The 25,785-nt window shown below is 33.9% G+C and overlaps 1 protein-coding gene across 1 annotated transcript; it reads right to left on the bottom strand.

Moving 5' to 3' along the window:
• Positions 1 to 25: 25 nt before the first annotated feature.
• MTRR (5-methyltetrahydrofolate-homocysteine methyltransferase reductase) lies at positions 26 to 25,697 on the bottom strand. Its single transcript, XM_044657874.1, has 14 exons — positions 25,495 to 25,697; positions 22,088 to 22,241; positions 17,966 to 18,083; positions 16,103 to 16,478; positions 14,609 to 14,731; positions 13,858 to 14,011; positions 12,301 to 12,389; positions 10,280 to 10,460; positions 7,788 to 7,830; positions 5,899 to 6,085; positions 3,373 to 3,491; positions 847 to 939; positions 553 to 735; positions 26 to 170 (listed from the first exon to the last, which is right to left on the bottom strand). The coding sequence occupies exons 1-14, from the start codon at positions 25,636 to 25,638 to the stop codon at positions 29 to 31; spliced, it is 2,106 nt and encodes a 701-aa protein (XP_044513809.1). The 5' UTR covers positions 25,639 to 25,697; the 3' UTR covers positions 26 to 28.
• Positions 25,698 to 25,785: the final 88 nt, after the last annotated feature.

Genomic DNA, 25,785 nt, shown 5'->3' with positions numbered 1-25,785 from the left:
TTTTTCCAAACACAGACAAAATGTCTTATCACCAAATATCTTGTAGATAGCGTTTTTCTTCTCGCAATGTAGCCAACATTTTCATTGCTTCCAATTTTTCAACCCTGGTCTCCTTGCTTAAGATCTCCATTAAAGCTTCATTGACATCTTTCGCCATTCCTTTTGCATCTCTGGAAGAAAAGAACATTTTTACTTTGATGTAAAATGTTACCAAGCAACTAGTGCATAATGGAACCTTTTCTGAAACTGAGTTTTAGCAAGGTGTCTGGTGCCCCAAGAGGGTAAATGGTTTATATGTGACAGGGACCAGACTTGAAGCCAAAGCTTCCCAACTTCAAGGCCAGCTCTCTCTCCCCACTATGCCACAATGGCCAAGTATCAAATTTAGGCATCAAAACTATATACAAATATAATTTTAATACTTCTATTTTTGCACTTGAGAAAAGTATTTCTTGATTACATGACTAAATTAGTTAAATACGAAAAACTATCTGTTCATAGAATTACTCATTTCTTTTTCCTATTTAATGTATCAATGTCAAATGCACTCACCCACACACATAGATATAACCCTTTTCCTGGAGAAGGATTCTTGTGACCTGCTGGGCATAAAGGCGAATATTATCTTGCACATATTTGGGAGGGGGGTCTTCCTTATCCACAGGAATATCTCTCGAGAAAGAGACTTTCAGCTGAGTTAAAATTCCATTCTTAACGAAATGGCTTAAGTCTTCTCTGAAATATAGCATACAGATAAGGTAAGTTTTTAAACACTGTACATTAGGTGTTATGTAATCAGATATAAGATCAGATATAAAATACTAAAATACTAAATGATGAAATTACCTGAATAAATAATCTCTATCTTTATGTCTGCAGCCAAAAAATAGCCACATGGCTCCAAAGTTTCCATCTGGGTGTTGTTCCTGGATCTTTTCTCTAAATGAAAAAGAAAAATAATGTAAAAACCAATTTTTCTCTGCTGTTAGGGAGTAATATATAAGCAATGCTGGTTAGTTTTTAAATAAATTACTTCTTTTCAAATTCATGTTTAATGTTATACCTTGAAGTTCAATCATTTAATTAACTTTTGAATGCCCACTGATTTATTCCTGACACAAGAGCTGGTATGATAAAGCCTACAGAGAACTTGTCACTTTTCAAATGAAAAGTTGTGTAAATCTAATTTTTTAAAATGTGTAACTATATAATTTCTAACCATACAATGGAAAGGCTTAGCTAGGTTACTAAAGACAGTATAAGAAAACAGTATGTGAAATAATTTTAAAATAACATTTCACACTCCCATCTCCTTAATGTTTGACACCTTTGAAGAAACAATGACATTTCTAGTCATAATAACTTAGAAAAGGCATTATCTTAACTTAAATTATAAAAGCCATCTTGGATTTTGTGCCTATCCTAGAAATGAAGATATAACATTAATGTAATCAAAAATGCTAAAATCAATATATGAAATGCATCTTTCAAAAATATGAGAAAGGAAAACCACTGGAAGGAAAAATACTCTCATTTAATTGGAAATCATAATTAGAAGATAAACCAGAAAGTTAAAACATGGAAAATTACCAGTTGTTAAGTCAGCCCAGCTTATCAAAAATTACACCCAAATAGTAACAAAATTAAACATTGAGTCACAATCTGAAATTATACATAGACCACAGATGTATAATTTCTTTTCTTTTTTTATTTTTATTAAAAAATAAAACAAAACCGTCTTACCTTCCTAAGACACCAAGAATCACTATTTAATCTCAAATAAAATCAGAAATAGAATTCATTTTGAAAAAGGCCCAAGCCTCATGTTTGCACAATAGCTCAATAAAATATCATTACTTCTTGCCCAGGGTAAGTTCACCTAGAGGTATTAATTGGTGGAATATGTTACAAGGGAGTATAAGTGGAGTCGATTTTCAATTACCAATGGAATGAAAGGAACACTAGGAGAGATAATCCAAAAAATGTATTGGCTTTGATGTATATTTTGTAGTTTGGTATTGGGGAAAAGCAGCAAGGAAAAGAGATAAATTTATTCTTTCTTTTTAAACTATGAATTACTTAGGTGAATATTAAAAATATCTTCTATGTCTTAATATCTCTAATAATAGTAGAATGAAGCAGTTAAAATGTTACGATGGCAGGAAGATCTTGTTCTGGGATTAAGAATTTGTTCAATATGTGGCCTAAATGCAGAAAATCAAGAGTTTAAGTATATCATAACTTACGCAAATGCAATTAAAAACATTTTACCGGTGAATTTGGTATTTCTGCATTCCTCTTTCTTAAAAAAAGAAAGCAGGGAATGGAGCATTAAAGTTTACAAAAAAAGATAGGATTTGTGATTTGATTGATACTGAGAACTAACAGAAGAAGGAGGTCCCTCTAACAGAGCAGGTCAATATATTCTCTGCAACTTTGTTGCTTAAAACAGGTGTCAACTTCAGGGCCCACCTAAGTGCAGGCTGAACCAGATGAAAGTGTTAACAGGAAATGTTTAACAAAACAAATAAGAATGCAATGCAACATATAATATTAGTTTATGATTTTCTAGGCCAATTTGGACTTCAAGGATTGTTTCTGACTTTCTAAGGGACACAAAATTAATATGTATTCAAGGTAGAAATTTAGCTCATGCTTTTCTTAGTTCCCAGGGCAGCTCTTTTCCCACTATGCCAAGTTACCTCAATGTTTTAAAGAAGACCACTCCATTTATATATGAGTAGCTATACACAGTACACGAGTTATTTCAAATACGGAGTTAAGCACGATTAGTAGTTCTTAGTTCTGTTTGGATACTGCTGAAATTGAATAATGGAGATATTTCTATATAGGATTGCTGACAATATGAGATCTCATCCAGATGCAATTTATAAATGGTGTTAGGGGGGTCTAAAGACAACTTCTTGAATTCTATAACATGAATACTATACTGTGGAAGAGTATCTGAAGAGGGTCATTGCTCAACACTTACACCAGAATAAAAAAACTGAAATGTAGGGACAAGATTAATCTGTTGACAATGTATATCAACACTGCTCATTAATTAAACAAAATTCTATAATATATATTCATGACTGACATTTCTGTGAGGTATCCTGAAGAGTTATTGTCCTTTAAAATTATTAGCATTTACTTTATGATACCCCAATGCTTTATGATTGATTATCAAAAATGTTTTTTCAAGAATTTTGAAGAAAAGTAAAATCTCATAAAAATTGTCGAGAAAATTACACAGGAGATGAAATTGAAGGTTCTCTTATCAAATTTCCACTAAGTACTAGAAGACATTAGTTTTTCCCATTCATTAAAAAACATGGTTTCTTTTAAAAAATCAAATAAAACAAAACATACCTATGTTGTAGGAAACCAATAAATGGTGCAATTCCAGTTCCTGGCCCAATCATTATAATAGGTACTGACGGGTCATTGGGCAATCGGAAAGAATTTGTGTTATGAGGAAAAATGGAGATCTGTAAAGTCAAGAAACATAATTACAAGACTGAAAGAATACCTTTGGAGGGAAGGAGAAGAAGTCCAGAATAACAATACATGATGAAATCTTGAAAGTACATTTTTCTTGTAAAGAACCCCAGAAAAAAACAATAGCATCAACCTCAATGAAACCAAACTTCACCACAATTGATAGAAAACAGACATAAAAATGAAGCTGAAAGGCTTTCTATTTTCCTCCCTAAATTCCCAATTGTTTTTAAAATGAGAATAAGTTATATCTTTAAATACTGAAAAAGTACTAAGAGAAAAAAGTCATGTCTTCTTTTTGCCAGCTAGAGTACAAATATTCATTGGAACAGGAAATCCAGGTTCACAGAGGAAATATGGCTACTTGAAACCACTATAATACTATAATATGGTTGGGAAAAGGATCTGTAACAATTTATGAACTTTTTTACTTTCAATTATTTTTTTGCCAGGAGGAAAAAAAAAGAGTAACCTGGATAAATTAAATTCCTTCAAATCACAGAAAGTTCTACTTAGTGAATAGTTTCAATGAATGGACTTTACTAACAAAAATGCTGAACAACTAGCAAAAGCAATCTTGTTTTTTAAAATGAAGATAGTAAATGGCTAAAATTCAGGAAGCAAACCAAAAATCAACAGAAGAAAAGGTCTAGGATAATCAGTACACGAAAATATTGTAGACTGAATGATTTTCTTTTTCATTAGTGTTAAGAACATCATTAGAAGCTTCTGTCTAAAGCTATATGAAGCTGTCTTTGTGCTGTCCTTTAATCCAGAGAAAATAATGTATTAAATTCATTAGCAGTTGGTCTATTGCATTAGCAACAAAAAGTTCATATTGTCAAATCCATGCACTGAATTCTTATTTAAAAAAATTGCAGCTAACTAGAGATAAACATTTTAGTATATAACAATGTCTACATATTCTAAAAGAAAAATTATCATGATCATTATATGCAAAAATTCTAAACAGTAAACTGATACTTGGTTTATGTTGCTGAAAAGAATAGAAATTGTTGTTATTACAAGTAAAACGTGTTTTGTAAAGTGTCTACAAAAATTTCTTCCTTTCCTTCTCTGGATTATAGGGACAGCCTAATAAAACAGCAAGTCCTCTCAATTAATTTTTTCTATAGACTATCATGCTTGTTAGGCTATCTGTGATTTATAATTCCTCATTTACTTTTATACTTGTATGGACAAGTATCAGGAATCAAACTTTCAGGGTCAATTCTACAATGATTTTTTTTAGCAAAGGGAAAATAGATTCTCAGATTCCTATCATTTCACATCAGCCTAATAGATATAGAAGCCTAATGAGTACACACAATGGAACAATTTCTTTGGAGAAAAAAAAATTACATTGTAAAACTCCGATAAAAGCAGTATATCCAAAAAATAGAAAGATGAAGGTGAAAGGCATTACCTAGCAGCTGTCATTCCCAAGGGTTCCCACTCTACACAAGTCTTTTAATTCTCCCTAGAGGCTAAGAACTTCCCAACTCAAGTACCTTACAGAAACTAAAAGTCATTAGATAAAATTAGAAAATCTGTCTCCTAAGGACAAGAAATTATGATAAACCTGAGAAAACTTCCTTATTTCAATGACCATACCATAGAAGATATACTTAAGATTTTTCCAAGGGTCACAACAATATGGACAGTCACAAAAGCCAGAGAGCAGATTAATGAAATAAATTATCATCTTCAGGAATTTCACTTCTTTACATCATAAGTTTAACAGAAAAAGGATAGGAGAAAAGAAGGAGTAAAAAGACCACAGTGATCCTTGCCAGGATACTAGCAATCTCTAGAGTTTAAATAAGAATGCCTTAAAGTTTAGCATCACTTATATTGCAAAATTAAAACTAGGTATATTAGCGGTAAGGAAGTGGGGTAGAGAAAAGGAAGTGTCAGTGGTAGAGGCAAAAGGACAAAAGCCTTTAAACATTTTGTTATATTAAATATTCTGCTGTTCCTAAAATAATTTTTTTCCTGATAGAAAAAAAATCCAAACTGCCTATAAAGAACAGAAGAGCAAATCATATTGTGTGAAATTTGTTTTCCAGGAAGGAAAGTAAGACATGCAAAGAATATACACAATGATTTTGCTAAAAATCTTAATCATAAAAGGTACATTACAGAAGAGAGAAAATATGAAAATAATGTTCTCCTACACTTATGAGTTGGTATTCAAATAAATGCATATTTTTACTTCACAATGTGATAATGATAAACATGTTTCAAATATATATTCTATATTTTCATTATCAAGGTATTACATTAAAAGCATATATTTTCATCTGCAGAACTTGACAATAACAATGTAGAATAAAAAAGGAATCTTTCCTCTTTGAGTAGAAATGATTTTTTTAACCTTAGAGTATTTTAAAGTACCTTTGGATACTCAGCTTCCTCATTATTTCCTTGTGATATATTCCCATTTCTCTGAAGTACTGAGTCAACCATCATAGCCAGCCAGCCTGTACATACTCCTTTTCGCAAAATCACAGGTTCCACGCTGGACAGGAACTCTACAATGTTAAATGCAAAATGAAGTTTCCCTGGGTGAAATAAACAGGAGCTGCAAGGATACAGATATAAGAAAATCATCAGTTCTGTATTTAGACACAATATAGTTTAATTTTTTGGTGGTGGTGGGGGGGGGTAATATTTCTTATTGGCTCTTATCTGTTTGCCTGCTAAAAATGAAAATGTATATTAAGTTTCTTAGATGAGTTCCTCCCTATTGATAACATTTAGAAAGATTTCCAATTGTCTGGTTTTCATCATTAGATATTTATGAAAATCGATCTGCTTTTAAAAGAATTATAAGAAAAATTATTCAGAATTTACTAGTCATATTTTTAAAGTGTGAATTTTATGGGTACTCATAAGAAACTGGACATGGCCTCCCATTTATTGAGACTACTAATAACTGAAAAAAAAAAACTGAAAGCCAATATGTTCATTTGAGAAAGACCAGAAAAAAGCAGAAGTTTCTCTTCTACTTTATAGGTCAAAATAAATAAGATGAAATAGTCCCTTCATATAATAAGACAAAATAACTGCATGTTCCCTGAATTCTTTGTCCTTTCTCTCCTCAATTAATGTGACTCTTTCTCTTCTAGCTTCTTGTGGTGGTTTAGAAGTCAAAGAAGAAACAAGTGAAGAAAAAAATTATTTTCAGTTAAAGAGTTCCTATTTTTTACAAACTCCAAGGGGTCATGTGGAGTCAGACACAAATGAATAATTGGACAACAAAATAAACAAATTGGGAAAAGGTTATAGAGAGTGAGCTTTATGCTATTAATGAAGAGGTTCTTAGATATTTGAAACTAGACTGGATTTCTTAAAAAAAAATCCTTTTTATATCTTTGTTGTACAACTGAGCACCAAGTTGTAATAAGGAAATAGCATTTTTAAGTATAGATAGGGAAAAGTTGTGCAAAGCAGGATGGATGAGAGAACATTCTGGGGGCCTTGGAACTCTGCAGGTGAGACTCAAGGGTCTGAGTCTGTTGGTTGCTGCCACTGGAGAGGAAGCAGGCGTTTTTGTACTCTGCAAGGACCATCCATTACTGTGTGGCCTGGAGCTTGGTTTGCAGTTTGGAAGGTGGGCTTCCATTACTGGACCAGCTCTTGGTTGGAGACCCTTTTGGATTTACTGGCTGGTTTTCATCTGAGACCTTAGAACATCTGAGATCACCACTGGAGGGACAAAGGACCCAAGGAGTGAGACCCCATCCTGCTTGGATCTAGTTAGTGTTAGGGTTTTAGGGTAGTGATCCATTTCCCTTGTCTCTGGTCCATAGTTAACCTCAGTTAAGGAATTCCTGTTTACCCATTTCCCTAACTTTTTTACTTTAATAAATTATTGTTTTCCTGATTCTTGTCTGTTCTCCTTAACCCTAGAAGTACCTTGGTTAAGTTATATAAGGGTTTATTGTAATTCCCCAGCTGACTGGAGTCTGGCTCACTGCTTAACTGATTTAACTGCCATTCTTCCATATAGGTGTTACTCATTTCCCAAGTCCTGTGTTTGTGGGTGTAAAGGTGAGTCCCCATGGTATTTGTTCTTAGTCAGTTATCTCTTGCCCAAGCAGTCCTCCTTTCCCCCTTTCTCGAAACCCCAGTGAACTCAGAGTTTAATATTACCCATAAAAGTATATTCTCTATTAAAGAGCAAGCACTCAAAATCTGATAAATGCATTTAAATCTTTTTATCCATATATTTGAAGAATGTCATAAATTCTTTGGAAGAACAGTGCTATAAAGTACAGTACCTTGCACAAGAATACGGTCTGGCTCGAAGCTTGGGAAGATGTTCTTTAAAAAAACAAAACAAAACACCAAGTTATTGATATAATAATTTCTTCAATACTAAAGAGGAACAGTGATTGTATTCCCATCAATATTTCCTATTAGAAGTTTATAATCTACATGACAGGTATGTAAGAAATACTTGTTGACTAACTAATCTCATTTTTATAAAACTTTTGTCTAATACCTTGAGAAATTACATTAAATGTCCTTCCATCAAGAGCCTATATCACAGTGAAGCACTGTTGTTCTCAGACCGTAAAGACACACCTTTATGTTCCAAAGCTGGTAAGTCTTGGTAAGGGGAAGCTAGTGCTCCCCTGGATCCTTTGCTATGCATCAACTTATTTTTGCTAAATTAATTCTCCAGAGCTTTTTCACTGTTTCACTATAGTACAATCAATATTTATTGAATTATCTACTATGTGCCATGTGTTTTGCTAAATGTTTAATATACAAATACAAAAAAAAAAAGAAATAATTTCTATACTTAAGGAGCTTACATTCTATCAGTAGAGATAAGATGTACATACATAAATATAATACATGGTAGTTGAATATAGAGTACTTAGGGAAGGGCAGTAGAGATTAATAGGATTAGGAAAGTTTTCATGAAGAAGGTGCTATTTGAATTTCATGCTACAGGAGGTAAGGGGCCCTGAAAAGCAGAAATAAGGAAGAAGTATATTGTAGGCAGGAGGGACAGTTGGTCCAAATGTGCAATGGTAGGAGACAGAGGGCCATGTGTGAGGAAAAAAGAGTAGGCCAGTTTGGCTGGACCACAGACTATGAGAAGAGGAATGATATATGAGAGGTAAGTGGAAGTTTGGTTGGCTTTAAATTTTATTTTTCTTTTTTTAATTTAATTTTCTAGAAAGAATAGAAAGTCTTTGGATTATATTGAGTAGGGGAGTGACAAAACCAGATCTTCCATTAAGAAAAACCACTCTGGCATCTGGGTAGAGGATAGAGAGGAGGCCCTGGAGGCAGAAAAATCAATTTGTATATTATTATAATAGTCTAGGAAAGAGGTAATGAAATCTTGAAGGTGCTGGATGAGGAGTAGAAAGGAGTCAGATGCAAGAGGTGCTGCAATGGTAAATAGCAACTTATTGAATGTGTAGGGCGAGGAAAACTGAGGCAGTAAGGTTAATGATAAAGACATGAAATCAGGAAAAAAATGCTGAGATTGAAACATTTCTCAAATATTCATTTTCTTTCAAACGCAACAAAGGTGGTAATAGGTATATAGGTAAAGCTATACAAATAAAACAAAAAATGGGAATGGCAGCACCCCACTCAAAGCAGGAGAGAAACTAGATCTTTTCTACAAAAAGACAATAAACTTAAAGGAAATAAAAGATATTGGCCAATTTTTATTGAATTGCCTTATTATAATGGTGGTTAGCTAGGTGACCCTCAGATGTTTACTAGTTACACATTTAACCCTGCCTAGCTCTTCTTCCTCATCTGTAAAAACTGAGCTGGAGAAGGAAATGGCAAAACATTCCAGCATCTTTGCCAAGAAAACTGCAAATGGATTCACAGAGAGTTGGACAGAACTGAACAAAACTATAATGGTAGCACTGTTGACTTCAAATGTTATGACCTATCAATTTTGTCAATGACTGAAATTCAAGTTTCTCTTAACTGATAGTAAATGTTGAATCAGCAATATAAACCAAAAGAGTTAACTGCGGAGAAACTATTTTAAAAATATTTGTATTACAATCTATATTTCTTTTTTTTGTAGTAGTGGTCATTTTAAATGAAGTTCTTTATATATCAAATTGTTCATAAAGGAGGTGTTACCATGCACACATAAATGTGATTTGAAAATAGCATTCTTAAATTACAGAATGATATAGAAATAAAGAAAAGATATCAGGCATATATAAAGAAATATATGCCTAATATTTTTGAAAAGAAATATAAATGCAAAATATATAAACATGCATAAATGTTATATAAATTTTGGTTTCTGGTATTTTATTTCTTTTATAGCAATAAAATAAGTATCTAGCTAGCTGTCTATTTTTGGAAAAGACTAACTGTTCAAATGTTCATGAAGATTTGCCTATGAAAAAGCTCTTCACAGAAAATTGGTAAAATAGAAAGGGCTAAGAATATGTAACAATTCAGATTCATCAAAAATTGAAACGTTTTATAAAAGAATGGTTATATTAAAATGGAAAGAAATAAAGGATTTATTTTCACCTAAAGTCTTTTCAGTTTTAGAAGTGTTTTTCCCTTGGGTACTGATGATAATTATGAGATAAAAATATAAAGATCTCTTCCTGATAATTATAATTTCTAATATTTTCCAATTTTAGATCTTGAAATTTCTAAGGACTAAGAAATAATTGAACAGTAATTTCCCCTTTCTTCTAAAAGGATTCACTTATATTGTAGTCTTTCAGAAACATAAACCAATTATATCAAAGTGACTACTTACCTAGGAGCAGACTAAGCGGTGGCTTGCAAGTTGGAAAAGCTTGGAGTAAGTCTAACAAGCTGACATAGGAATCTCGTATGAAACGATTATAGTCAGAGGCTCCTTGTTTGCTACAAAGTTCTTGTAACCTTCGCTTTTCAGTATTATCACTGGTGTATTCTACAAGGGCTCGCAAAAATGCCTATGGTAAGGGAAGAGAAGATTTTAATGAAGGTGTCCTCTGTGGCTTAGATTGTCATGGTAGCTTGTTCATTACTTATCTGGAAGTGTGCCCAATTACCCAAAAGTGGACTGGATAGCCAGCAGGAATGCCCAAAGTAAAATATAATTCACTCTCTGCTAGGGAAAATTCAGTTTTTATCTTCTAAGTTTTGGCTGTAGCCTGAAGTAAAATGTGACATTATAAAATCTGAGTGCAAAACACAATACAAATTGTCCATCAAGTTAAACATAATTTGAAGGCACAGTGGTTGCCTCTGAATTAAATCTTTATTATTACTACTACCAGCTTTGATATATACATGATAGATACCTTATATCTGAGTTAATCCTACGTCCACTTTAAGCCTCTATATCTCAGTTGCCTCCAGAGTAAACTAGAGCACGGGGCTTCTTGTAAATGTCCAAGTTTAAACCCCTGTGGGTTGTAGTAACAGGTCAGGGTTTCACTTCATTCCATTCCTAAGCATCTTAACTAAGGATAAGGAAAGTTCCACCCAGATATATAACTTGGATGTTTTATTTAGATTCAAATTTTAATTTATTAGTGAGGTGAGAGAGGTATCGCTCCAAAGAAGACTGCTATCATTGAAGTACTGTAGCTGAGTCTGAAGCTTTCATTCAAGCCCATCATGAGGCTTCACAGCATCTTAAAATCAGGCTGAGCTAAGAAATAACTAGGAAATAGATATGCCGAAGACCTCCAAGTGACAGGGCAGCTTGAGTCTGGCAATGTGGGCCATAAATGAGGTACAGATTTTGGATTTAAAAAGTTTAACCATGACCAAAATGGGATTTGCATAAAGAAAAATATACTTTAAAGCATAATAATAATCACTGAACATTGGGCCTCATATCAATAAAATAGGAGAAATGGTTCTAGTAGTAATATGCTCTCCCCTCTCTTCCCTCCCCCCCCCACACATTCTCCCTCTCTCTCGATTTCTGTATAGTAAATGGCCAAATTAATTTTTATATATGTGATATATACATACACACATACATATGCATACATGTATCATATATTTGTATATGCATACATATAATTAATAGTAAGTTTCAGTTTCATGGCAGAGGAGTGGTAAGGTGACAATTGGGAAAAAGTGACTTGCCAGAGTCTCACAACTAGGAAGGGTCTTGAGGTCATATTTGAACCAGGACCTCCCATCTCCAGGTCTGCCTGGTGCTCTATCCACTGAGCTACCTAACTGCCTTTCATGTTATATTTGATGATGAACCTACCAAGAACAGGGTGATTTGGGCTAGTAAGTTACATGACGTAAACAGATCAAGATGGAAAAGACTATTATATTGGGGAATATTCAGTAACCATAGCATGATTTACTTATTCCTGTTATCAAGAGATATCTGGCAAAATGTAATTTGATAGGTAATATTAATACAACTACTTGAAGAAGGATTGGGAAGAGAAATTAAATTACTAAGAGTAATCTTCCCAGGAAGATATAGAATACTGACATCTAGTGGATCTTTCAATTAAAAAAACTACATATTTTCTGCTAAAAGTTCCATGTCAACATGTTTTCATATGGCATTATACCTAAATGCTTAAAGGATAAAAGTTTTATAGCTGAAAAATTGGTAAAAATATGGACTCAGTTTCCAGTTCAGATGAAAAAATATTTTCATTTATTGGATCAACAGAATAAATATTTCAACTATGGTAACAGGTCATTGTGAAGAAATGATCATGTTGTTCATATATACCCTTTTCTACCCTTAATAGTGTCAAGGGGCATATAATTAAATATTAAAATATAAAGATAAGAGAAAGAAAATACCTTTTTAGGAATTGCTCTTATTTCAAGACACCAACTAAGAAGGTTCTGAAGAGAGACGCCTTCAGGAATGTGCTGTGGTATGGTGGCTCCTTTGAGAATAAAGAATAGAAGGAGGAATCCCACAGGCATTAGAGATGTAACATAACAAATAGGGAAATGAATATTGTAATTTCTAAATAAATAAATGAATACTATCTATACTTATAGATAATATCACTATTGTTCCCAAGTGTCTAATATCATGACTAAGGACATAAAATTATTCAGTCAGAAAACAACCCCAATATGAATATAATAGAGACAAAATTCGTCAAACAGAAAAACAAATTATAAACATTGAACAACTTTGTTTCCTATGAATTACACACTTCTTATGATCAATTTTTCTTTTAAAAAAAATGGGGGCAGCAAGGTGGCTCAGTAAATTGAGAGCTAAAGAAAAAAAAAAAAAAAAAGGAAGTTCTGGGTTCAAATGTGGCTCCAGGCACTTCCAAGCTGTGTGACCCTGGACAAGTCCTTTAATCCCCATTGCTTAGCCCTTACCACTCTTCTGCTTTGGAATATTGATTCTAAGCTAGAAGTTAAGGGTTAAAAAAAAAAAAAGCAATGGAACAAGTTTGTAGACACACAGAACTTAATATATAAAAAGCTAGCTCTATATCCTAAGTCAAAATAATTAAATATAAATGAAATGTAAAAAATAATTCAGCCAGTTTCCCAAAACGAATGTACTTGTAAATTTGTAATGTTCTGACAGAAAATTTTGTGAGCCTGCTAAAAGAGAGACTTTTTCATTCTTTTAAGCTACAATCTCAGGTGAAAAGAACTACATAAATATAGAAGAAAAAAAAGTACTTTAGCCAACAAATCTGCCAAGAAGGGGAGAAAAATATAGAAAACAAAATGGACACCTGCTTCTACCAAACTAATCATTTTCATTGTTAGTCTTATCATTTTTATGTGATTCAAATAAACAAATCTGTATTGAGTGCCATTATGTTTAAGTTCTGCACTCCTTCACCAATAACCCTTGAAACTACAAACCAAAAATAGAATCACAATATTTCAATTCCTCTTCCTCCTCTGCCTCTATACTCACATAGAAATGCTGCCAAACAGTAGAAGTCACAGAATGGGTAGCAAAAGCAGCAAGTGTCTGAATCAGACCAGAAAATCGGCTTCAATCAAGACTTATTCATCCACATCTGTATGAAAACTAACAACCTGGCAGTTATTTTTTAGTACAATAGTATGCCACATTATTTTGAAGTACAAAGATATCTATATCTCAATAAAATAATCCTTCATTTCCAGTAGAATAACAATAAAAGGTTGAAGGCTGCAGTCACCCAGGTATCTATTCCCAGGTAACTATTAAGCTATTTGGACTTTTAACAGTACAAGTGAGTCAAAGGTGATGGGATCCAAAATGAACCTCCCATTTTTCATATTTTTTCACAGAAAACTCTTAAGTTTCCATTTATTCTCTCATTTCTTTTTCCAGTGACTAGACTAAATAGTATCATTCTAAATTCATAATGAACAAAAATCTTGTACCTTTCTTTTTATTGTTTTCCTTAACTTTCAAGACAATAGAGTGTTCTCTTTTCTCTGAAAGCTGTAGTCTTTGAAGTAATTCCTTTACCTCTGAAGCATTGTTAGGACAAATAATATTGAAGGAATCTCCAGGCTGGTAGGAATATGTTGTATTCTGGATAAATATAAAAACAATAAATTAAAGAGTTTTGTGATGGAATGCTAAGCACGTACCCTTTTTTATTTTTTTGAGATTAGAAGTGAAATAAACTATTTTTACTCTGCTAAAAGCTTGTTAAAATTGTTGTATATTGCTCAGCTAAAAGGTATTTTTAGTAGGCTTTGTAAAAAAATGTTTGATCATGTATTATCAATATAAAATGCTTCTAAATTTAGGCAAACATAAAATTGGATGAAATAAAGGTTTTCTTAATTTTCTCCATGGAAAATTAATTTAATGTTCTCCATTTTATTGATGGAGAAAGTAGGATACAAGACTTATGTGACTTATCCAAAGTGTCACAGCTAAAAAGTGACAAAGGAGGAACTGAAATCCTCCCCTTTTGACCTCACATTTCATGTTCTTTACCCTGGGTTTTCTTTTTTCCCCAATATCATCACAGGCCTCCCCTCATTCCCTCCCTATACACAAAATGGAATAACATAAGCTCACAGAGCAAAAAAGCACCAGTTGATCACTTCACTGACTTCCCAGGCTATCTTTAATATGCAATTACCAGAATGATACGAAAAGGTAAGGTCATCAACTCACTGAAATGTCCAATTCTAATAGGAGAGTGGTTTTTATGGCATCTTCCTTAGTAAGCCGAATGGCCTTTGAAATGGGGACCTGGAAAACTGTATCCACTGGAGGAAAAGACACTTGGCATTGCTCCTGGAAAGAGAATTTCTCTCTGATGAATTGTGAGCAACAATGAAACTTACAACAATATTATTCATTTATATAGGGACGTTTTTCCCAATTATCTCAATGTTCTGCAGTCACTCTCATTTCTCTGAAGGGAAGAGATCACAAGTTATCATTTTATGCTTTAGAAACACTATGCTGTCATGGGCATTCTTTCAAAAAAATGTTCATACATTTTTGACTAAAGAAGTCTATCTGGTAAACACTAGAAATTTTAGGTAACAAACTTTTTAAAACACAGGAAGCTAATTTATATTTCCTAATAAACTAAAATAAAAAGTGAAATATTTTCTGAATTTGTTTCAAGTTTAAAGAAAAATAAGCTAGGAAAGTCGGCTAACAGGTATACTAAGGGGAGGAGGTGATTATAATTTAAGATGACAAGAACTCCAAATATATGTGTACAAGCAATTTCAAGTCTCCTTACATATCATTTCCCTAATGGTCCAGTGTATGTTTTTTTTAGTCCTCTGTACCTGTGACATCATAAAACTGACAAAAATCCTAAAAGAAAAAAATATGTATTTCTGCCATTCATAATGTTGTCATTCATTTTTTGGAATTTTTCTTGCCAATCCCTTTATTATTATTTTTTCTCTCTCTATAATGATAACTGTTGGTCTGTAAAAAAGTAGTCAGAGAATGAATGATGAATCCTTGATATCAGCACTAATTACCAAAAGAAATATAGCATGCCCTCTATGCATCCTTATCTAGGACTCACAACTGTGTACTTAAATGAATATAGGGTATGTTTACCCTAGATAAGTCAAGGTCCCAAGGGGAGGGGCCATCAAGATCATTCTGAAAAATCAGAACAGATTTCATCAGTTCTTGGTTGGAATGGATAAGGGCCAGGAAACTGGCAGAGGGCAAAAGGGACTCAGGGAACTACAGATAGGTAGGTAGATAGAAAGTCAGACAGACAAGATAAATAGACACACATCCCTGTTCTCCCCTTGTTTTATAATCAATTCAGAATTAGAATCAGAATCTATTAGAACTAAGTAAATTCTCTGTGAGCCTAAATTCATCCTCCTTCTAAATTTCCAACTTTTTTAATGAGGGCACTACTACCCTTCTGACTTTAGCTAATGAATTATTCTTACTACTGAAACTTCTATAAAGAATTTTTTCTATATTGTTTCACACATAGAAAGTGTTTAAAAATAAAGAGTAATAAATGGACTCATGTAATTTACATAGATGGTACATTAAATAAGACTACTCTGTGTTCTTAAGGAATCTAATCCTATTAATACAACCAATTTAAAAATTAAGACCATCTACCCACTGGAGTTTTAAATTCGTAATGAATAACAGAGCTATACATCTTACCTGGCCAAGAGGATCCAGAAAATGGACATCTAAATATTCTGGGGGTAATGCTGGAATGTTAAGAGCAGACTGTGAAAGGGGTGGTATTGATTGGGTAAGTGAGGGCTCCATATCTTCAATTAAAGTCTCTGAATGAATGCTGGTGATATTTTGTGTTGAAGCCTCAGAAACTTTTCTCCCCGAAGCATCCAATTTGAGAAGTGCAATTTGTGAGTCAATGGGTAATACTTCTGGTTTAACTTGATCAATCTGTAAGGAGATGCCAGGTGTGGTACTGAAATCACTGGCCATATCTGCTTTGCCTTCACTTGATACAAATTGTTTGTTGAGGGCAGTCCAAAGTCCAGCAATCCACGGTTCAACAACAAGTTCTAAACTGAAAAAAATTATTACAGGAAAAGAAACCCATCAAAAACAAGGATACTTTCACATTACAGCATATTTGAACTAAGCATAGCTAACAGAACCTGATAAACTCTCATGATAAATATTAGCAATGATAATTTATTTACACAAATTCTTATAAAGGGTCTGTGATTTTGTCTGTGCAGGAACTACCTCCACTTACACAGATGACAACCCATCTAACTTATAGTCTTAGAATTTAGCTGATGCTCAGAAAGGTAAAGGTGAACTGATTTCTTCATGGTGATCAGAGAACTAATAAGTGTTGGGGAACGATGTAAACATAAGACTTCCTAAGTCAGGAACCTTACCTAATTCACAAATAATGACTATAAATCAATTATTGCATTAAAAGAAAGTTAAGCTATTCATGGGTAAAACTGCAAAAAGAATGCCTAGGCACACACACATGAACACACACAGACACACACAAGAAAATAACAATGTCGATACTTCAGAAATATCACCTCTAAAAGGTTTAATAATATCTTAAAACAAGTAATAATATAAAAAACAAGTGATGTTAATTGACTACGGGAGAATACTTCTTTAATCTGAAAACAGGCATATTTAAGACATTTGCCTTATCAATGATATATCTGATTATCCATCAATTCTATCACTGAAGAGACTTGGAAGACAAACCAGAAAAAAAGCATAGCTTCAGCAAATAAATAAGTACTTAAATAAACAAACAAGATCTATTTAGAACACAGAAGTTTTGGAAACTTTGAAATTAGATGAAGCATCAGAAGCAAATTCTTTCAGATATTTTAACTTTTCAGGAAATGGTAGAATGGCAATATAATTGTTTAGGCTGAAAAGCTAAGGGTTTGAGGCTGATGAAATCTACAGAAAAGAATGTTTATACTTAAGATTTGTGGGTAAGGAAACAAGAGGGTTTTGAGGAGTATGACATGAGTCAAAAGACCTGCATGATAGAATTATTTTAGAAGCAGATTTAAGAAAAGAGGTTTATGTTGAAAATCCAGTGTCAAAGTAGTAATTAAGTTTATGCAGAAATGATTATTTGAATTTAGACAGGGTTTTCAAAGCAGAACTGAATAGCAAGGTACAAATCAAATGCAAATATTTTAAAGAGAAAATGTGGTATGACTTTGGCGTAAACTTTCAGAGTATGAAGCCTAGCACATAACAGGCACTTAATAAATGTTTACTTATTGATTAAAGCAGGTCAATAAAATTCAAGGAGTCAAAATCAGTATGAGGATAGACTAGATGGGAAGAGAGATCACTTTAATGTTATGTGGTTTGACGTATAAAAACATTAGTTACTGAAAAAAGACAGAAAAGTGGTCAATAGGGTTTCAGTAAATAGAGAAGTGTGATTCTATTTGATTTAATTGATGAATGAGTCAGCATTAAACTATTTAATGAAAATATTTTCTGCTGAAATGTATGATTAAAATAAATATGGATAGATGAAAATAACCTTACCCTACACAATCATCTGCATGCCCAGTCTTATAGAAATGTCGGGCACCAAGTTCTTGAAGACGTTTATCAATTATTTTTCCACCATTACAGAAGTAGGTATATTCTGAATCACCCAAACCTAAAGAACCAGAATAAACAATTAGCATGCAATGTGGAAATTTAAAGAGTTAAATTTAAAAAGCTATCCTCTAAATTTTTATATTTCTACCAAATATTTAAATATAAAATACATATGCTAATGAATTATTCTCAAAACTGAAAAAAAAACAAAACAAAAAAACATTCTATCAAACTCCCTTTATGAGTTGAATATAGTTATATGTCTAAACCAGGAAAAGATAAAGCAGTGATTTCACTCATGAAGAGCTAAAATTTTTAAATAAAATATTTTTTTTTAAATATGATATATCCAAAAAGTTATTAAGTTGGACTTCTTAGGCACAAGTGAGAAGGAAGCACATTTCATAGAAGTATATTCCAAACATTTGCAAAGTGAAAAAAGGTAGGAGACAGAATGGCATATATGGGAAATTGCTAGACCAATTGACTGGAAAAGAGAATTCTGTTAAAATGGGTTAAGTAAGACTAAAAATATGGAAGGGATCCAGACCATAGAGGGTTTTACACACCAGGCTATTGAAGATTTTTGACTAGGGAAATGGAGTGATCAGAGCTTTGTTTTAGGAATATGAATTTGATAGATGTACGATCAATTAGTCATAAAGGAGAGTTATTGGAAGCAGGAACAGTACATTGTAGGGGTCTTAACTAAGGGTAGAGACTTGAATGGAGAAAGAATCAAAGGTGAGAAAAGTTATAGAGAGAGAATTCACAACTTTGGCAGACTTTGCAACTGACTGAATATGGGAATTGAGAGAGAGAAAAGTCAAGGATTAATGCAATACTGCAAAACTAGGTGACTAGAAGAAGTGATCTCAAGAGAAATGACAAAATTCAAGAATTTTTCAATTCAATTTTCATTTCAAGACCATTGGATTTAGCAATGAAGAGATCAAGGACTAGATTTCCTTTATATGTCTTCCAATTTTTTTTGTTTTACAATTTTACTAAACAAGTATACCAGATATCCGGGGGGGGGGGGGGGGGAAGGATGTTTTCTTAGCCCTAGGGCTCCAAGGAAGCAGAGGATTGGAGGTGAGAGAGAGAAGAGAGGAAGTACCTTTTACTCATGTAACAGTGATATATTTTGAGAGGTCCCTGGGATGTTAATGGGATAGACTTGAATGACTGAGTCTGTTTGGGCCACTCTCCTATACACCCTTACTGAGAGAGGGAGGGATATTCTCTGCATATAGATATATTACAGAGATGGGCAGATGGTGGTAACCTGGTAAGGGTTTCCTCCAGGGAATAATGTTATTAGGTTCCTGGTTTGGCAGGCTGAGAACCCCCACTTCAGGTGGAGCTGCATAGTAGGGGGCCTTGGTGAGAGGAAGTCAAGGTCTGAGCTGTCAGCCTTCTCTGTCCCTCTTGTTCCCTCTGTATCCCTTTGCCAAGAATCTCTTCAATCTGATTGCTTTCCAAAGTTTTATTATTATTGTTATTGTTATTAATACTGTAGATGGGAGAAGGGCAGTGGTGATAAGGGGGTCCCTAATCTAATCCCAAACAAGGTCCTTCTTCTGGGCCAAGCCAAATGGCGAGGCAGAGAATTCACCTTCCCTTCCCTATATCTTATTGATATCAGGGGTCTCTGTTGTAAGGCAGACAGCCTGTGAGTCTTCTCAGTTTGCTTAAGGCCTGGGAGTGGGGGTGGTTCCGGGTGGTCGTTGACCCTTTGAGCCCTGGTGTATCCTGGAATTCTTCCTTGGTGGTCTCAGATTGGTTCAGGAACAACACAGGTCTTCAGGGTGTCCAACTGTCTCAAGGAAATCTTTTTAAGGCCTTCTCTAGATAGAGTCCTTCCTCTCCCCTCCCAGATCCCAGAATGAAGACATCCCCTCAGGGTCCTTTCCTTCCCATAATCCTTTGCTCCAGGCTGAACCACTGCTCTGTCACTCATCTGATCTGAACATTCCAAAAGTTCCACTCTTGCACACCTGTCCTTACACTCACTAATCAGAGCGGCTTTTGTCTAGTGAGGGCAGAAAGGGAGATGAGCTATCTCTTCCCCAGCTTTATCTGAATTCAAGTATGATCAAAGCTGGCACTTTTCAAAGAAGGAGCAAATGGGATAGAACTAAAACCCTTCCAGATTCTACCAGCAGCATCTGATGGGGACAATCTTTCCAATATATATGTAACACTAGGCTACTTGATTCTGTATCTAGAAAATGCAAACCTTGAAGTCAGCTTTCAGGGAGATAAAGAAGCTATGGGAGTCCTTTTTGGTTCAGGTTATTTATCTTCTCTAAATAATGCTTGCCTTGAAAAATTAATCACTTGCAATCAAGAGGGAGATATTCATGCTGAAAAAGCAGAAGAGAATGCTTAGCTGCATTGCCTCTGGACTTCTGGGCAAGAAAGAAGAGGAAAGGAAGAGCACATATTTTTATATTTAATCAGAGGCTTAGAATCCAGAAACCAATGGCTAGCACATAGTAGACACTTAATTAAGGTTTGTTGACTCTAATTATGCTTATCTTCTTGACAACTGGGATACAGAAGTCTTGAAGGAAAAGAGAAGTCCCTAATTTTAAAATAACTCCTTTACTTGGGGAGCTGAGCTGGCTTTGGTCAGATGCTCTTATCTACAATGTGCAAACTAATGGCCAAGAGAAAGCCTTCAGTAAAAAGGCCCAACTCATTCTCAAGAGGCCTATTTTTCAGTCTATTACACAGGCCTAGTTAAGTAGCCAGGAGTATCTAAGACAAGGAAGTGACTGAACTATGTCTTCTTAAATGCACATAAGCAGCTCACTGGAGCCTGTATCTACATCAATTATGCATACTTTCAGGTGAGTAAGGAAAATAATAATGCAGAGGAATTATTGTGCAGAAGTAACTGTTTTAGCTCATAAACTCCCAGAAAGGTAACACAGTTATAAAGCTTGATTTGGTCATGGCTTAGCACATTATCGAGCATGGCTTACTTAGTGCTTTTCAAAGATAACAGGAGCTAGGTTTGAAGCTCTCACTGAAGATTTAAAATTTTAAATTTGGAACCCAGAGAGCTAGAAATCTGTCTTGTGTAACAAATCTGGAAAAAAGTGACTGGGTTTAGGCAAATTAGCATGAATAAAGTAAAATTTCTCTTTCCCACAAGTTCCTAACTATAATATCAACTGTAAGTTTTAAAATGAGTAGGATCTCATGAAAAATATCTAAAAGAATCACTCAGAGTTTAAAGCCAACTCAACTAGCAAATGACATGAATGAAGTCAACTTATCAAGTCAAAGGAAATTAATACAAACTGAATCAAGAGACAAAAATCTAACATGCTATAAATTTTAAAAGGATTTTGCCTTTCCCACCCAGAACTTAGCCTACCATAAATGTACTCCCTGAGCTGTGTCAGAAGGAAATGTAAGAAAAAATGAGAGTCCCTAGGGTATCATTTTATCTCCCTTTGCCAGACTGGGAGAAGATAAGGCCTTAAGTCCCCTTTGGACCAATGGTTTTCCAAAAGGGTGTTCCCATGTGAACTTAACAAGGTCTCATTTTGTTAAGCTGTATTAACAGCTTATTATACTGAGTATAAGCTCTTTTCAAGTCTTTATGTTATAATAGCAGAGAATATTTAAAAGATAAAAAGCACTTTTAAAGGCATTAAACCAAGATCTTAAAATTTTTTTACTTGAAGTATAAATTTTAACCTGTAGCACATCTGAAAACAAAATTATATAGCGCTGCTATCTCCCTTTTAGGGAAACTTTTATTTATATAAAAAAAAATCCATATGGTAATGGCTGAGTAATAATTAACACTAAACACAAGTTCCTTATTAAAATTTTATATTAAATATTTTAGAGTACTTTAAGGCAATATACTTTCAATTGTAGTTTCAAATGTAAAGAAAACATTAATTTAGCTTGACTAGATATATTTTCTTTAATTTTTGTGTTCAACCTTTTTAAAACACAGAATTATGGTCTTTCTTTTACACTTGTCTTGAAACTAGTGTTAGTACAATGAATCAAGAGGAAATTATTTTCCATTACCCAGTAATCCATACCGCAGGTGAGAAAGGAAATCGGGTGGCAGAGTTTTGTCTTTAATTTTCTTAACAAACTTGACTGCTGTCTCTGGCGGATCTCCAGTACCAGTGGTAGAAACTACGATAACCAATGGATCTGTTTCTGTTTTTAAATCATACTAAAACACAAAGACATTAAAAACACAAAGATATTCTCTTAGTAAAATATGGTATGTTTACATATTTACTAGTATCAGAAAAAAAGAAATTGCTTTAGGTTTTCTCCTTTGCTTTGTATCTCACCTTGTCACACTTTTTATTTGACATACTTGAAGGTACTAGTCATACTTTCTATAAAATTGATAATGCATGGGATGATGCTCAATTAAATGAGACCACTCAATAACAAGTTAATATATTAAATAAGTTTTTCCTATTGTTTTATATTTTAGGAATTTTTCTATGTTATAAGGTTAAAATATTCAAATAATATTTTCAAATGTATTTTCTAATAGCACAACCTTTTTCATAAGATAGAATTCAATTTAAGAATAGATCTATTAAAAGATATAACAAGTCATGGTAGGGGGGAACTAGGTAGTTCAGTAGATTGAGAGCCAGGCCTAGGGACCCCACACTACTTATCCCTTATCATTTTTCTGCCCTGAAACCAATACAGTACTGATTCTAAGATGAAAAGTAAAGGTTTAAAAAAAAAATTAAGGGAGGCTAAAAGAATGAATAAACTTTTGGTTAGTTCATGATCATCATGATTTCCCCAAACTTAATCACACAAAATAATTCTGAGTTTCTCAAATACCTTAAGCCAAAAAATATCAATAATATATTTGTTTTTTACATTTTTCATTCATGTACTTTTTTTTCCCACTAGCAGCGGCACATAAAACTTTCTAGAGGGATTAATCAATTACAACCATGACTACAGGTGGATTGGATTCTCCTAACATTTAGGAAACACTTACATGCTTATGCAGACTAGAACATGAAGGTCCAAGGAAAGAAAGATCATTTCTGAAGTTAGCAAGACAGATAACAGAAAAGCTCTCAAGATAAGACACTGCAATGGGGAAGTAGGGAAGAGGAAGGGAAAGACAAAAGTCACTTGCTGAAACATTGCAATAGTCCTTAAAAGCACACTGTGTAGTTGGCTTGGGGGATTTCAATCCAGTGCCAATGAAGGCACAAGAAGGCAAGGAAGACTATAAGTTATTTTTGAAATAGTTACACTAAAAGAGAGAAAAACTTAAAAAAGTAAAAGTTCTAAGCAGTTACTGAAGAAACTTGGCTCTTCAGAAGAACACATTATCTAAGAGCTGTGATAGCCAAAATTTTCCTATAAAAATGCCCATTTAAAGGTTTTAGGTAATTACTTTTGCTTTTGATTAAATATAATTTATATAATGGGATAAAGTTTTTAACAGTTAATACCTATACTATGAACAAGAAAATTTTAAAAAGTTCAAAATTCAGTATTAATTCACTTTATAAGATCCATTAAATCCATTAAGTTTTCATCTTTTAAAAATTCTTAGGAAGCTATATATTATAAAAGGTACAATCCATTATCTCTTGTTATTTCAAATAGTCTCTAAGAGCTCTTTTGTTCATTAATATCATTTTATTTGACTTCAAAGAATTAAAAAATTGTACCTTTTATTCTGCCTGCCTACATAGTACATATATAGAATTTTCTTCCTCCAGCAAGTACTTTTATTGTTTTTGAAACACTTTAATCTGAGTATTAAAAAAAATACTAAAGAATTTTTTTGGAGAAGTAATAAAATTTCTCTACCTCAACTTGCTAAAAGGCTATTTCTTTACAACCACAGACTAGGAAATTAATTACTGTAATACAAAGTTGCAAGAAAGGCTTTTTCCCTTGCAAAAGTTAACTGAAAACTTCTGGCAGTTAGAAGCCTTAGATACCTGACAGAAGTTCAGTTGGAACCTGAGGCTTGAAGAGAGCGGAAGGTCCAACTGAAGCTGTGCTTTTGGGTTTCAGTTTTGTTTTTGGCCTGTGCTTTTGTCTCTGGACAACTTGAACTTAGCTAATTTCTCTGGACCTCTCCCTGACTTTCTCCATATTATTCTCCTGTTACCTTTCCTGATTTTCCTTGTGGGCTCTGGGAGGAAGGGTGGCTTTTGGGTTTAGTGATTAGACTTTGTGGGTTTAGTTTCCCTATAGGCAAATAGGACATCCTTGAATCAAACCAGGGGTCGGCAACCTTTTTGGCTGTGAGAGCCATAAACGCCACATTTTTTTAAATGTAATTTCATGAGAGCTGTACAATGCTCACAGTGCGCACTCCTGTAACAGTGTGCGCTCCTGTAACAGACCTTGAAAAAAAATTGACTTTATGGCTCCTGCAGAAAGAGCCATATCTGGCCCTCAAAAGAGCCAGATATGGCTTGAGAGCCATATTTTGCCAACCCCTGATTCAAACTATTCCTTATTTTATTGATTTAGTATATACTTTACTTTAAAGGCAGCCAAATCTTTCCTGCCTGGGAGAGCAGGTTCTCTCTCAGTCCAACCCACTCCTGTGACCCTCCCCCATCTTGAGTTTCTCCCTAGTGGCTGTCAGAAACCCCAAACCCTCCTCTCCTTCTGACTAACCCTGAATATTAATAAATCCCTTTGTTACCTATTCAAACCCTCTAGTGAATCATTGTGTCGAAGATTAGGCAAGGGTTGAAGAGGGAAGGAATTATTTTCTTCTATTTCTTGAGGGAACTGGAGGTATCCATCTTGGGAGGAAGTCCTTGCCAAAGACTTCCTCCTGCACCCATCAGTTTCATTGACAGGGAGGAGCCCTTTGACTCCTCCCTGGAGGGACTTGAGAAACTGACAAGAAAAGCCCTCAAGGCAGATTTAAACTATTTCTGTCTGGCTCAACTCCTTGTGTCTATAGAAATACCTTTCCTGCCTGGAAGGTATCCTCTGTCTCCACCATGAGTGTCTAGCCTGTTCAAGCTGTCTCTCCTGAACACCCCACCTATTTCCCTTACCATTCAATTTACTACCTTGTCCATTCCTTCCCTAAACTCAGCCATCCCTTTCATTCCTCTTCTATACCACCTTATTAGTAAGGATTAAGAGAGCACCCCAATTTTATTGACTACATTACCTTCCATTTACATCTGGATGAAAAACAATGAGCAATTTTTTAAAAAAAGGTAATTATTTTTTAACAAAACATGTTAATTCCTACAACAATATTCTAAAATTTCTTGGGAATGCAAGCTTTTAAAATATCAATTTATGATATAAATTTAATGTGTTTCCCATTAAAAGTCAAGACATATACAGTAGATTGATAAACAAAACACCTTGAGAAAATCAATATACTTGGGTTTTTCCTTACTCATATAGTTATTCTCCAATACAGCACAGTTACTTAGTAATCTCACCTTATCAGATTCACTTAAACAGTGAAGATCTGCAAAAAATCCATGTGTACCAGCTCTCTCACGTATTTCCTCTGCTATGGCTTTTGCCTGTCCGCGCTGTGTAGCATAAAGCAACAAAAACCTCTTCATTGTTTCACAGCACATGTTAACATGTTAACTGTACTGAAGAAAGGAAAAACAAATTAGATTCATTTTTCCCCATAAACCAAGAGCAGTAGACAAACAACTTCAAGTCTATGTCAAGAAATGCAAAAACATTCACGCCATAAAAAAAAATTAAGTTCAAATGGT

The sequence above is a fragment of the Gracilinanus agilis genome, chromosome 1, assembly GCF_016433145.1.
Source record: "Gracilinanus agilis isolate LMUSP501 chromosome 1, AgileGrace, whole genome shotgun sequence".
NCBI lineage: Eukaryota > Metazoa > Chordata > Mammalia > Didelphimorphia > Didelphidae > Gracilinanus > Gracilinanus agilis.
Note: the sequence above shows the minus strand (reverse complement) of the source record. Positions and strands in the feature narration are given on the sequence as shown.

Excerpts from the sequence above, each read along its gene's own strand:
- MTRR (XM_044657874.1), bottom strand. The coding sequence starts at position 25,638 with ATGTGCTGTGAAACAATGAAGAGGTTTTTGTTGCTTTATGCTACACAG. Across the intron at positions 7,831-10,279 it reads ACCGCTTAGTCTGCTCCTAG|AACATCTTCCCAAGCTTCGA; the intron begins GTAAGTAGTCAC and ends GTTTTTTTAAAG. Across the intron at positions 736-846 it reads GATAGAGATTATTTATTCAG|AGAAGACTTAAGCCATTTCG; the intron begins GTAATTTCATCA and ends GCTATATTTCAG.